This window comes from Rhinatrema bivittatum, chromosome 15 (genome assembly GCF_901001135.1).
Source record: "Rhinatrema bivittatum chromosome 15, aRhiBiv1.1, whole genome shotgun sequence".
Taxonomy (NCBI): domain Eukaryota; kingdom Metazoa; phylum Chordata; class Amphibia; order Gymnophiona; family Rhinatrematidae; genus Rhinatrema; species Rhinatrema bivittatum.
Genome location: NC_042629.1, coordinates 54,314,586 through 54,328,784, shown reverse-complemented (window position 1 = coordinate 54,328,784; position 14,199 = coordinate 54,314,586). Strand labels below are relative to the sequence as shown.

Sequence of the window (14,199 nt, the reverse complement as noted above, 5' to 3'; positions counted from 1 at the left end):
TGCCTTTATATCGCTCCATGGTGAGACCACACCTTGAATACTGTGTACAATTCTGGTCGCCACAGCTCAAAAAAGATATAGTTGCGATGGAGAAGGTACAGAGAAGGGCAACCAAAATGATAAAGGGGATGGAACAGCTTCCCTATGAGGAAAGGCTGAAGAGGTTAGGGCTGTTCAGCTTGGAGAAGAGACGACTGAGGGGGGGATATGATAGAGGTCTTTAAGATCATGAGAGGTCTTGAACGAGTAGATGTGACTTATTTTCACTTTCGAATAATAGAAGGACTAGGGGGCATTCCATGAAGTTAGCAAGTAGCACATTTAAGACTAAGCGGAGAAAATTCTTTCACTCAATGCACAATAAAGCTCTGGAATTTGTTGCCAGAGGATGTGGTTAGTGCAGTTAGTGTAGCTGGGTTTACAAAAGGTTTGGATACGTTCTTGGAAGAGAAGTCCATTAACAGCTATGAAACATGTTGACTTAGGGAATAGCCACTGCTATTACTGGCATCGCATGGGATAGACTTAGTGTTTGGGTACTTGCCAGGTACTTGTAGCCTGGACTGGCCACTGTTGGAAACAGGATGCTGGGCTTGATGGAACCTCAGTCTGACCCAGTATGCCATGTTCTTATGTACGTAAATTGCCTCCAAATAAAAGAAACCCTTTAGAGCAACAAGGTAAGATTCCTTGTATTTGAGGTTTGTTACTCCTTTCTGAACTTGGAAAAAAAATTGATACTGTTTTAAGAATCCCTGCTATGAAGAAAAGATCAGGTTAGGAAGGCTACCCTCCTGCTGCTTGAAAACTTTTTATGCTTTTGATTAGACTTTGATCCCCGAGGCAAGGGTTGATAGACTGCTGTTTAGACCTTGCTTACGAAAGCCAAAGTCTTACTTCAAGCACTTAACATTTAGCATTCAGTGAGGAACTCATGTCTGCTGTTTCTCCCCTCCTGACCACCCTGTTGCAATCATATTTCATGATTAGGGGATAATTTAGGAGTGCTTACATTGCACATCACTTATATCCCAAAATATGCTCAATGGTGGTTCATATATTTCCTTTCTACACTAATCCTTATTGTAATAAATTTCTAGAATTCAATTGGAAAATCACTCACAAAATTCAATTTAAAACAAGAGAAAAGTGTTCTTTGGAAGAGCCAAGTCAGAGGATGCTCAGAGATAGCATTTATGGCCTCTGGAGGGAGAGAGTCTTAGACATCACACAATGGTGGCATCTAATGGTCATCCTGAGGATGCTTACGTTCTGGCTTCAGAAAGGGATATGAGCTGAAGCCCCTGATCAAAGACTGTCACTGCAATGGCTGGATTATGTAGGTGGGGGGAGAACTCGCCAGTTAGTTGCAAATGAAGGCACAAGGCACCACAGCTCAAGAGATGTCATTTCCAATTAAGCTGGAAGCCCAACTGGAAGAAACTATCAGGCCAAAAACATTATAAACCTTGGCCTACATAGGCTCCCCCTTCCTACATAATATCTCATATTCAACTGGTGAGGTATGCCCCTGTTATGTAAACAACATAGACGATAATACAGTAGTTTAGTTCCCGGGCACAAACATCAATTCACAGTGACTAGGATGCATAAAATCCCTCTGTCAGACCAAGAGCCATCTCTAAGATCATAAAACCACTGTGCAGTGAGATGCAAGGGAATATTCAAGGGCAATGCAAATCAGCAAGAAGCCAAATTTCAAAAGCCGTTTACCCATGTAATTTGCTATTTACCTGAGTAAAAGGGCTCTCTGAAAGTTACCTACCCCGTATGCAGGTAAAAGTACTCATAGAAGCCAACACCACAAGTACTTTCATCTGTGGGGGGGAAATAGGTGGGATGGGAGGCAGGGTTAAGTCAGTTGAGGCAACAACGCACATAGTTTTGGATTTGCAAGACTTAGTACCTGATTCACGAAAGGAGAAAAGCCTTAATGGATCTGCTTGTTAGTGCTTCATTTTTTCAAGTAAAAGGCAGTTACAAATCTGTACGGGTATTTTTTTCTCTATGCGTGTACTCTCTCTTTGAACACCGATCCATATAGTTTTAAAATATTCTCCCTCTAAAGATGATACTTTGAACCCTTCACAACACCACGAGGCCGCCGGTAGCCCGGAAACCGGCCTCAGACATGCAGTTCCCACACAAAGGCAATGGGGGCAGTTTGGCCTTCATCTCGCTTGTGCTCAGTTGCTTCCCTGTTACTTGTGCGTGTGACCCCCCCCCCCCTCAGCTGAAGAGCAGAAGCCTCGCTGAAGCCGCAGTGACAGTGTAATCTATAACCCTGTCACTGAGAAATCCATCAGAAACTTCCTCCTGTATAAGTCAGCTCCATGGCAGTGACAGGAAATTATGTCTTGATGGAATGGGGATGTCTTTCTTTATGTTTGCTTGTCTGGGGAGATGGGTGTGGGGAGATTTATCAAGACAAAAGGGAGCTCTGGGGGGGAGGGATTAATACTGCTGCCACTGGCAACTGCTTACCCGGTACCAGACAATTTCTCGCATCCTTCCGTCTGTCTTGAAGTTGCATTTCAGAGTTACGGCGTCTCCTACCACCACAGGCGGGAGGGGCTCTATGGTCACTGTCAGGTAACCTGCAGGGACATAAGACAGAAGGGAAAATTTACAGAAAAAGCTGTGGAAACACAGATTCCTTAGGGAAATGTCAAATTCGTTTCTTGACAAGTGTAATTGTAGCTTTCGAATAGAAAATCACTCACGCAAACCAGATCCCTGGTTACACAAGTCTGCAAGAGAGCAGTAATAACATGGAATGCAAATACAACCAGGGAAATCACTGGGTCAGACATGAAATTCCCACTCTTGATTGAACACATGTTTACACTTTCCTATCCTATAGCAATGTTCTTCAGAAGAGCAGTTCAGCATTTATGGACAATGCTATATATTACACGCTACAACACTATTTCCATAGTGATATGATAGATCCAACCCGCTGTAGCATTTATTGGATGCCCTAGGATTTCCCTCTTAATATGTCCACTTTTTACAGGACATATTGTTTTCTAAAGTAAGGAGTTAGAATGATCCATTTTGTAAGAGCACCCTGTGTCAGAGTATAAATGAGAAAACCCCAAAACACCTTACAAGACCAGTTCCAGAGATCCAGCCTAGTCCACCTCAAATCCAATACAGCAAGGGAATCCTGGTCCTGGGTTGAGGGGTCCTTAGGAAAGGAGTATAACTAGCCAGGCCCAGGGGAGAGAAGGAAGCCAAGAGAAAAAGAATACTGCTGAACTGTAAGTTGTATTTCTGCATTTGTTTTGTGAACTGTGAGGAATTAGAGCTTTTTGTTTTGTTTCTTGACATTAATAAAGAAGTGTATGAGAAATCTGCAAGTTCAGTGTGGGTCTATTCTCTGGCTACTCCAGAGATACTCACTTTCAATGGTTTCCAGAATGGACTATGTTGTGAACACTCTAGAGACCCCTAGAATTTTCTAGGAGTTCTGTGATGTGGTGTGCCAGGAAGAGATTCATTTTTCTCTCTCCTGCAATAAGTTGTCAGGAGGCATACAGATAGTAGCAGCTCCTGTGTGCAGGGTTGTAGTTGCAGACCTAGGTCAAGAGTCTGTAGGCTTTGTATTGAAGAGCTAAAGATGGAAAGTAAGTCTAAAGCTTTACATCTCTCTTTTTTTTTTTAGTGTTAATTTTCAAAAAGGGTTATGCATATAAATTGGCTTTTGATAATTATCTGGGGGGAGGGGTTATACAGGTAAAATTGTGTAACTTGATTATGCACACACTTCTGCCTACACTTGTAGCAGGCACTCCAGGGAGCAGAGCTGGGGCAGGGAAATTATTTATGCACAATACTTATTTTCAAAAGAACGTGCAAAAACGTACATGCGGCTATAACTTCTTGCACATAGGCATATGTGCTTACCAAAGGCACTTGCAAGTTTATAGCATTCATTTCCATATGCTGGTCACTTGAAAATTATCCTCTAAAGTCCTAAGGCATGGAGGAGTGAGGTTCCCTTGTGAGGATGACCGCTCTTGCTTTTCCCAGAGTAAGGAATCCTAGCCTACAAAGAGCCCACTTATTTTGCTGGAAGGGGACTGGAAACCACACAACAGTCCACTGTGATTTTCTTGCAAGAAGGAGACATTTTCATTCTGTCTCTTCCAGTCAGTAAGACCCAGGGCCATAAAGGTGGATGAGGAGTCTGTACACAATGGTACCTCACTCAATGAAAAAGGAAAGGGGACCATCCTGCTAAAGAGCAGAGCAGAACCACTGGAATTCAGGTACTGAGGTGTTCTAAAAAGGTAGAAAACTTCCAAAACCTGTCCATTAGGAGACCTTGCAGTAGAAAAGCAACAGGATCCTGTATGTGCAGCTTGTGCCAGATCACCACCACTGAAGAAGAAGTTTTGTTTTAGTAATGTATGGAGACTGTTTAGTCTAGTCCAAAAAGCGTAAACCCAGGGATGGTAAATTTCAAACCAGCGCACAGGAACACATTGGTGCATGTGTATCGGTGCGCACCCAGGAAGGCGGCCATTTTCTAACTTCTGCTGCTTGAACTCCGCCTGCCACTGACCACCACCTGACACACAACTATGCTTGAACTCTGCCTGCCACTGACTACCGCTTTACTCTTGACGCGCTTGAACTCCGGCTGCCACCGACCACTCCCTCACCATCTCCATGGACATCCAGCTCGTCAGCAGAGACGCCTAAGACTTGCTGACCCTGGCACCTGAGGGCTCAACCTAAGAGGAATGAGGGCTGGTACAGGTGAAGCTCCAGCTGGGCTCTCCTATTTATCCGGTTTCACCAGCTGACGGAAATGTTCTGTAAGTACTGTTTAAACTGACAATAGTAAGGGCAAAGGCTATCAGCGCCATGTTGAATACCGGCAGCCAAGGGTATGAGTGCAGGAGATGGCTTCTGGACCCCCCGCTGGACCACCAGGGAGTTTTGGTAAGTCTTGGGGGGGGGGGGGTCAGGAGGGTGGGGGGTTTGTTTAAATTGGCTCCTTTAGGCAGCCGAATAATTCGGTGAAAATTTGTTGTATTCGTGGGGAATCGCGATACATTTCGCTTCCCCAACAAATATGGCCCTATATGTTGCGGATTACCAATTCGTAGGGAATGAATGCACACCCCTAGTATTTCCTACCTTATAACCAGTTACTAATCCACAACAGGACACTGCCTCCTATCCCATGGCTTTTAAATTCCCTGAGGAGTCTCTCATGAGGGACCTTATCAAATACCTTTTGAAAACACAGCAGGCATGACCCAGGTAACATAGTAAATGATGGCAGATAAAGACCAAAATGGTGCATCCAGTTTGCCCAGTAGCAATTCATTCAATTTAGATGTAAGTGCACACAAAATTCCTTATGTAACCCATCACCACTCTCCTGCCCATATGTGGCCACTGCTGGTGCACCCCCCCCCCCCCCCACCATTCCAGAATGTAGGACAGCATGGAGTAGGTGGTCTAAGGCACCGCCTCACTGTTTCCTGGGGGCAGATCTGAGACAGATACAGCAGCAAGAATTAGAAATTTCTGAAGCACATTGGCAAACATTTATAACATCAGAATAATAGTTTCCCAGCCCTGTCTGTTTCTGGTGCAGGGGGGTCAGTGGTGTGGGGGAAGAGGAGGAGTGGGGGAGGGAAATGTAAAAAGCTGTGACTGAGTGTTCCACGTTGGGCATTGCTGATAACAGATAGGATGTATAAACGGAAAACTGTGCAAGGTGCAATGAGCTGTAGGAATTCAATAAAAAGATGTAAACTAAAAATAGTTCCAGCTTTGGTTGTGTCTATAATTTTTTTTTTTTTGATGTGTAAGGAAAAGGGATATGAGGTTATCAGCAAAGGGATGATGTGGCACAGAAACAAGCAGTCCAGGCTTTTCCAGGTGCTTTATTTACAGTGCAGCAAAATAAAATAATTTCAGTGTCAATTTCAGATTCCAACATTCACAATCTTCGCCCTAGAAGCAGGCCAGCTATATTAAAGGGGTTGCCTTTCCCTTCTTACTCATGGCTAGGATAGAAATGTTACAGAAGCTGCCTTTTCCTGGAGTCCCTGGGGACTGTCCTGCTTTCCTCTGGCAGATGAAATTTAATATGGACAAGTGCAAGGTGTTGCATACAGGGAAAAATAACCCTTGCTGTTACACGATGTTAGCTCCTAATAGGGAACCTACCACCCAGGAAAAAGATCTGGGCATCATAGTGAATAATACATTGAAATTGTCAGTTCAGTGTGCTGCAGCTGCCAAAAAAAATCAAACAGAATATTAGGATTTATTAGAAAAGGAATGTGAATAAAACTAAAAGTGTCATAATGCCTCTGTATTGCTCCATGGTGAGACCGTACCTTGAATACTGTGTACAATTCTAGTCTCTGCATCTCAAAAAAAAAAAAGATACAGTTGCACTATAGAAGGTACAGAGAAGGGTGGCTACAATGATAAAGGGTATGGAACAGCTCCCTTATAAGGAAAGGCTAAAGAAGTTGGGGCTGTTCAGCTTGGAGAAGAGACAGCTGAGGGGAGATATGATAAAGTCTTTAAAATCACGAAAGATCTAGAATGGGTAAATGTGAATCAGTTATTTACTCTTTTGGATAATGGATGGACTAGGGGGCACTCTATGAAGTTAGCAAGTAGCACATTTAAAACTAATCTGAGGAAAAACATTTTCACTCACAATTAAACTCTGGAATTTGTTGCCAGAGGATGTGGTTAGTGCAGTTAGTATAGCTGTGTTTAAAAAAGGATTGGATAAGTTCTTGGAGGAGAAGTCCATTACCTGCTATTAATTAAATTTACTTAGAAAATTGCCACTGCTATTACTAGCAACTAACATGGAATAGACTTAGTTTTTGGGTACTTGCCAGTTTCTTATGGCCTGAATTGGCCACTGTTGGAAACAGGATGCTGGGCTTGATGGACCCTTGGTCTGACCCAGTATGGCATGTCTTATGTTGGCAATATTTCTGCTCAGGGGAGCCACCCTACACCCACAATGCCTTGTCTTACAGTAGACTGAGACCAGATGGCTGGGACCAGCCTTTACACTTTTCTGGGGGGTTCTCAGGCATGCTGCTTCACAGATAGGGAGAGCAGAAAGAAAGAGTGAAGGGACCAGGGATGGGAGAGAAGGAGGACCACCAAGAATGGATTGAAGAGAAGGAGAGAGGACTAAGGATGGGAGAGATGAGAGATAACATCAAGGAAACGAGGGAGGATAAGACTGGAAGAATCAGGAATCTGGGATGAAGGAAGAGAAGGGAGGGAAAATGAGGTTCTGGGATTGAGGAAAAATAGCAGGATAATCAGCCTGGGATCAGGGGTTCCAGGATCTGGGGAGAAGAGAGCTAGGAAGGAACTTAGCTTTTGGAATCTGGAGGATATAATCCAAGATCAAGGGAGGGATGATTCTTCCATTTATTCTATTAAGATACCCACTAGAAACCCTTAAACAGCCCACCCCCCTTAAAGCATGAACCAGTGTCATGGCAGGTCTATAGTGGGTGAGCGAGAGAACTAAGGAGGACAAGAATTAAAAGTGTGAGTTAACACGATTCAGTAAGTAGAGCACTCCATTTGAGTGATCTATAATCTGATCAATCAAAATACATGAAAATGCTCTCTTCCGCTTATTTCAGTGTTCAAAAACCATGCATCTTCAGCTCCTGAACTACAAACTAAAATAAAAGAAAAAGCATCTTTCAAAAGAAACTTTGGTTAGTTCATAATGGCAAGATTTCCTGCTGGATGGATAATAAAAGGACTAGGGGGCACTCCATGAAGCTAGCATGTAGCACATTTAAAACTAATCGAAGAAAATTGTTTTTCACTCAATGCACAATTAAACTCTGGAATTTGTTGCCAGAGGATGTGGTTAGTGCAGTTAGTGTAGCTGGGTTTAAAAAAGGTTTGGATAAGTTCTTGGAGGAGAAGTCCATTAACTGCTATTAATCAAGTTGACTTAAGGAATAACCACTGCTATTACTGGCATCGGTAGCATGGGATCTATTTAGTTTTTGGGTACTTGCCAGGTACTTGTGGCCTGGATTGGCCACTGTTGGAAACAGAATGCTGGGCTTGATGGACCCTCGGTCTGACCCAATATGGCAAATTCTTATGTTCTTAAATTGCAGTAGACTGGGAGGGATTCTAATCTGGCTCTGCTTCTTGCATCCCCATTCTCTCTTACCATACACCCTCCCCCCTCCCCCACACACACATTGCCGATCCCTTCTCGTTCACCACGTAACCATCACTACTACCCCACCCCCTTTCTAACACACACAGAAACATGCCCCCCCAGCCTGTCTTCACCCCCAATGATAAGTCTTCTGAGCCCATCCTAGCCTTCCCAAAATTATCTCTTTGCTTTCTTAGCTCCTATTTACTTCCCCCAGCTGATCCTCCTTTCATCCTCCCAACCTCTCACAGCTCCTTCTCGCTCACACCACAATAATCCACCTTCCCACCCCATAATCCCGCCTTTCATCCCCAAGCTTAGACCACTGCTGATCCACGCTGGTAGGAGAAGGACAGCATTCAGTGGTGCCTCAGGCCCTGTCCTCCTCCTCCTCCTCTGTTGCCCGGGCCCCGACTCCAGCTTTGAACCCCACAGCACTACGATATCCCACATGGATCAAAGAGGCAGTCAAGCCAGTAGAGGAGGCAGCTGAGGCCCAAGGCACCAACACTGGCTATCAGGAGAAGGAGGACAGCAATATCAAAAGGAGGAAGGGAACAGAGATCAGGGAAGTCCATTAGGACAAAGTTCTTCAGCCCCCATGAGCCAGATTCAACTCCCTTCTGACTGTGAGTCATGCAGGCTTCAATCTCATATGGGCCATATTGGGCGGGGGTAGAGCCAGCAATCACAGTCATTGCTAAAAGACATGGGGTTTTGACTACAAGGGCCCACTAAGATTTGGATAATAAATCTCAAATCATGATTAGCCCTTTCTCTTCCCATCTCAGCACTGAGAACACAGAGCATGTGTGTAATTGATATTCTCCTGGTCCTCATAATGTTAGTGACAAAAGGAAGTGCGAAAAAGTGGCACTGTAAGACTCAGAGGAACACGTAGAGGCTGATGAACAAAAAGCAAAAATTGCTTAAATATTTTGGTTCAGTGTTCACTCCAGAAGGGCCCTGAACAGGATCACATTTATTTTATTTATTTAAAATCTTTTCTATACCGTCGCTAAGTTATATACCATCGCAACGGTTTATATGAAGGCACATAAATTAAATGTAGGTGGATGCGTACTATAGTACATTCTAACAGGTGCCACAAAAGCTTCAGTTACAATAAATCGTTAAAGACAATCAATTGTTTAGTGATAAAACCTCAAATCTATTTTTGGAACAGTGTGCTCATGACAAAGTAGATAAGGCAATGGAGCTGGATGGGATACATCTGAGGATACTTGGACATGTCCTGGCAGTTCCGTTGGCTGACTTTTTCAGTGTTTCTTTAGTGTCGTGAGTAGTACCAGGGGACTGGAGAAGAGTGGATGTGATTCCTATTGATAAAAGTGAAAGTAGGTAGGAGGCTGGGAACTACGGACCAGTTAGTCTGACCTCTGTAGTGAGCAAATTAATGGAATAGTGCAGGATAGTAAAGGTTTTGGAAACCACTGGATTGCAAGACCTGAAGCAGCATGGTTTTTACCAGTGGTAAATCTTATTACATGAATCTGATAGATTTCTTTGGGTGAACAGGGAGCTGGATCAAGGGAGAGTCTCAGATGTAGTGTACTCTGATGTCAGTAAGGCCTTTGGGCTTGGTTCTACATGGGAGACATTAATAAAATGAGCATCCATGGTATGGAAGCTATAGTGACTGGATTAGAAATTGCCTGAGTGGGAGGCGACAAAGGGTAGTGGTAAGTGGGGTTCTCTCAGGGATCGGTCCTTGGACTGGTTCTTTTCAATATTTCATGAGTAGCATAGCAGATGGATTGTCGAGAAAGGTTTGTCATTTTGCTGATACCCCCAGAATCTGGAATAGGGTGGACAGTCAGGAAGGTGTGGAAAAAATGAGGAGGGATTTAGCGAAGCTTGAGGAATGGTCTAGGGCCTGGCAGCTAAGATTGAATGCTAAAAAAATGCAGAGTAATGCATTTAGGAAGCAATTAGAGGTGAAATTCTTCTAAGCACAAAGGAAGAGCAGAATCTGGGGGAGATTGTATCTGATGGTCTTCAGGTGGCCAAACAGGTGGATAAAGCGACAGCAAAAGCCAGAAAGATGCTTGGCTGCATAGAAAGAGGAGTGGTCCGCAGAAAAAGGGAGGTGATATTGCTCCTGAATAGGTCCTTAATGAGACTTCATTTGGAATACTGTGTACAATTCGGGAGGCCGCACCTTCAAAAGGATATAAACAGGATGGAGTCTGTCCAGAGGGCGGCTACTAAAATGGTCATTTGTCTTCGTTCTAAAGCATATGATGAAACTCAAACATGTTCACTGTAGAGGAAAGGTGAGATAGGAGAGATATGACAGACATTTAAATATCTCAAAGGTTTCAATGCACAGGAGGCTAATCTCTGTCAGAGGAAAGGAGACCTTAGAACGAGTTCTCATGGGATGAGGGTGAAAAAAGGGGTAGACTTAGGAGTAATCTTAGGAAATATTTCTTTATAGAGAGAGTGTGGTAGATGCATGGCATGGCCTCCCAGTGGAGGTGGGCGATACAAAAACAATATCTGAATTCAAGAAAGCATGAGATCAATGCAAGGGATCTCTAAGGAAGTGATAGGAATTACAAAGCTAAATTAAATTGGATGGATGGGCTGACTAGATGAGCCATATGGTCTTTTTCTGCCATGATGTTGCTATGTTGTCTAAGTGCACCAACCATGCAGGCAAACACACTACATGGGACGAGCCAAAGGGATATGCCCTACTGGCTGATTCTTACATGATCGATATGTCGCCAGGTTCATATCAATAAGCTCTCACCAGCAATGTTCCACTTGGCTTTGTCTGCTCCAACCTCAACCCCTCCTCTCCTCTTCTTCAAAGGGGAAGGGCAAAGAGCCGTTCTTTGCTTAGCGAGGTTCAGCTCAGCTGGGAGGCAGCAAATCTTGAGCCAGCCTACTTGCCCCCTCCCCAGAGTTTTGCCATCCTAGGCATAGACCCGACACACCTCCTGCCCCATTTAGAAAAAAAACTCGGCATGCAGCTTACATCTAACGCAGGTAAACCACAAACAAATTCTCTGCAGGGCAGGCAAAAACCAAAGCAGCGTGTGAAAGTTATTGTGCAGGCCTTCCGTCAGCAGCTCTTACGGAACAAGACAATTATATCTTAATTGTCCCCCTAACAGTTGTAAAGCACCCCCTGTCAGCCCTGTCTAATAACTGTATCTCCTGAGGGCCATGACCTATTCAATGCAGCACATTTTGTTCTGCTCCCTAAACAAACTTCTGCCGTGCTCCTCACTCTTGCTGTGCCAGCACCCTGTCAGGGAAATTAGGAGCTCCGTGCACCACTTTCTTAAACATTATTCCTTTCCCACCAAATATATACTGGGTTTCAAACTACTTTCTGTAAAAAGGACGGGTAGCCTTCTTTCCTTGCAGCAGGGCTGTGTCTCATGAACACAGGGCCAGCCCAGTTCACAGCAGTTAAGTTACACAAGAAAGATAAGAAATGCTATATTGTTTTAAATGTGCTATCTATGAGCTTCATGGAGTTAGCCCCTAGTCCTGGCTAGGACTCTGCATGCTCAATATTTTCATTTTCTAAATTTGTTTTTTTTTGGGGGGGGGTTTGGAGGTGGAGGAGTTCATTTTTCCTTTCCAAAAGGTTTTTTCTTCTTTTTTTGGCAAATGTATGTTATTTACAAATAGTGTACACAATTTGCTGAAAACAAAGAAAAACCCACATTTTGTGTGTTTTCCCTCTCATTTTCGGTTCGTTTGAAACCAAATGAAAATGGGCTCATTCGTCCTGTTTTTCCCAGTTCATTTCAAATGAACGGGAAAAACATTCCTTCCCCACCTAAGATTTTACAGACCTCAATCATATCTCCTCTCAGCCGTGTCTTCTCCAGGCTGAGGAACCCTAATCGGTTTAGCATAAAGTATTAGAGGTGCAGTTGCACTGTGGATCGATACAGAGGCATTACGATATCTGTTTTATTTTCCATTCTTTTCCTAATACTTAACATTCTATTGACCTTTTTTTTTTTAACCATCACTGTGCACTGAGCTGAGGATTTCAAAGTAATGTCCACAACGATTGCAAGATCTTTTTTTTGTAAAATCTTATTCAAACCTTAGAGAAACCAATGTTTCAACCAATACAGAAACACAGGTCCAACACAAGAAAGCTACAATCCATCCTTCTGTTTTTGAAAAGACATTGCGAGAAGGTACAAAAAATTTAAAAAAAAGAGAAGAATACTAAGGTTTGTTGCTTTTTGCTTGACTTGGTTCGGAGAGAGGAAAAGGCAAAAAAAATAAATAAAATAAGAGCAATGTTTCCCCTAAGATTTTTTTTTTATGTAATTCCCAACTTCCTGCACCTTCCTCCCCACACTCATACCCAGCCAAACCAACATACACATTCAGACTAAATCAATAGAACCTCCTAAAGCAAGTAAGGATTTTCTCCCACAAGAGGAAATAACCCCGCAAGAAAAGACGCTGTATCGACCGCTGTCTCAAGAACTCCAGGTGGGCCATCTGTTGCATCAATACCTTCCAAGCACCTGAGAGTAAAGTCTCATATTTCCATTTGAGAAAGATTTGTTTCTTAGCCAACACTACAGCCACACATAGGAATTCCCCCCCCCCCCAAGATAAAAAGAGCACCTCCACCCATCAAATGCAAATAGAAGAGGGGACCAGACCATGAGACCTCACATCCTAGAGTTCTCTTCAAAGTATCCCCTAACTTGTGTCCAATAACTGTGCAGTTTATGGCATCCCATGAACATACGGCATGATGTGCCCACTTGCACATTACACTTAAGACACTGGTCAGAGTCCAGATGTGCTTGCATGCTCCCAAAGCTCTAGATATGTAAACCCTGTGCAGTAATTATGATTGCAAGATCTTTTTCCTTCGTTTCATCCCTAATGCAGCCAATGTTCCAAAACACAGCCATGTTGAATGTTTGCTGTATTTCTTGTCTTTATTTATTCGGTGAATTGTAAAAGCATTGCTCATGTTAAAAGGCCCATATATGTGAGTATATGGGTCACAAGTGAGCAACATGTATTTTAAAAGCTGCAAATTATGTTAAATAAAGGGGCGGAGTTGAGGTGGGTCAGGGCATTCCAGGGCAGGGCCAATTTTTCCTCATGTAAATCCGAATTTTAAATCTGGTGGCCACTGTTAAATGTGAATGTTTACTTCTGCTCTTGATGAGGTCTAAATCTGTATAAATCTGTTTAGGCCTAAAACAACTGGGGGATGTGCAGGCTGAAAAACCAGAAGGGTCTAGATGACATCAAGATGGACTGGGAAAACTAGTGGTCTATTTGGTAAAACTGGGAATGTTCTTCACAAAAGCTCTATACCCATACTTAGTTATGTTTACTCCCAAAATAAAACTTTTTTTCCCACACCTGTTCCTAGTAGGAGCCAAGGAACCTTTTACGTAAGGGAAAAATTTCCCTGAGGTTTTGTTTAACAGTTTCTGCTCATTGCGTAATTCAATTAAAATCTGCCAAACAACGGCATATTCTGGTTATTATCCCTGAGGTCAATATTCAAAAGGAACCATCTAAGTAAGTTAACCGGGTAACATTTATTTGGCTAACTTACATGGGATACTCAGCAGCATGGCAATGCTTAATCAAGTAAGTCTGAATATCAGCACTTATCTGGTTAAGTTAGCTCGATAAGAAGCACTGCCTTGATCTGCCCACTGCCTGCTCACTAGATAGCTGACTAAGTGGCAACCACTGAATGTAGCCAGGTATTCAGTGGCTTCCACTTATTCCAAATAAGTTGCTACTTATCCAGCTAAGTAGCAGCAAATATCTGCCTCCCTGTGCTTTGCTTGCATTGCCTATGAGTTGTAGAAAGCTGCCAGTCTCTTACTCTTGTATAATTGATAAAGTTCGCGTGTTTCATATTAATATTCCCTCTGCAAGGGAGTCTGCTGGACTGTTAGATAACCAAGGAGTTAAAGGGGGACTTA

The 14,199-nt window shown here is 43.2% G+C and overlaps 1 protein-coding gene across 3 annotated transcripts in view; it reads right to left on the bottom strand.

Annotated features, from left to right (window-relative positions):
* IGSF21 (immunoglobin superfamily member 21) overlaps positions 1-14,199 on the bottom strand; it is a 716,438-nt gene that overhangs the window by 457,163 nt on the left and 245,076 nt on the right. For all 3 annotated transcript variants that reach the window (XM_029579027.1, XM_029579029.1, XM_029579028.1), the window contains exon 2: positions 2,506-2,618. In XM_029579027.1, the coding sequence (XP_029434887.1) occupies positions 2,506-2,618 (113 nt within the window). The remainder of the gene's footprint in view (positions 1-2,505; positions 2,619-14,199) is intronic.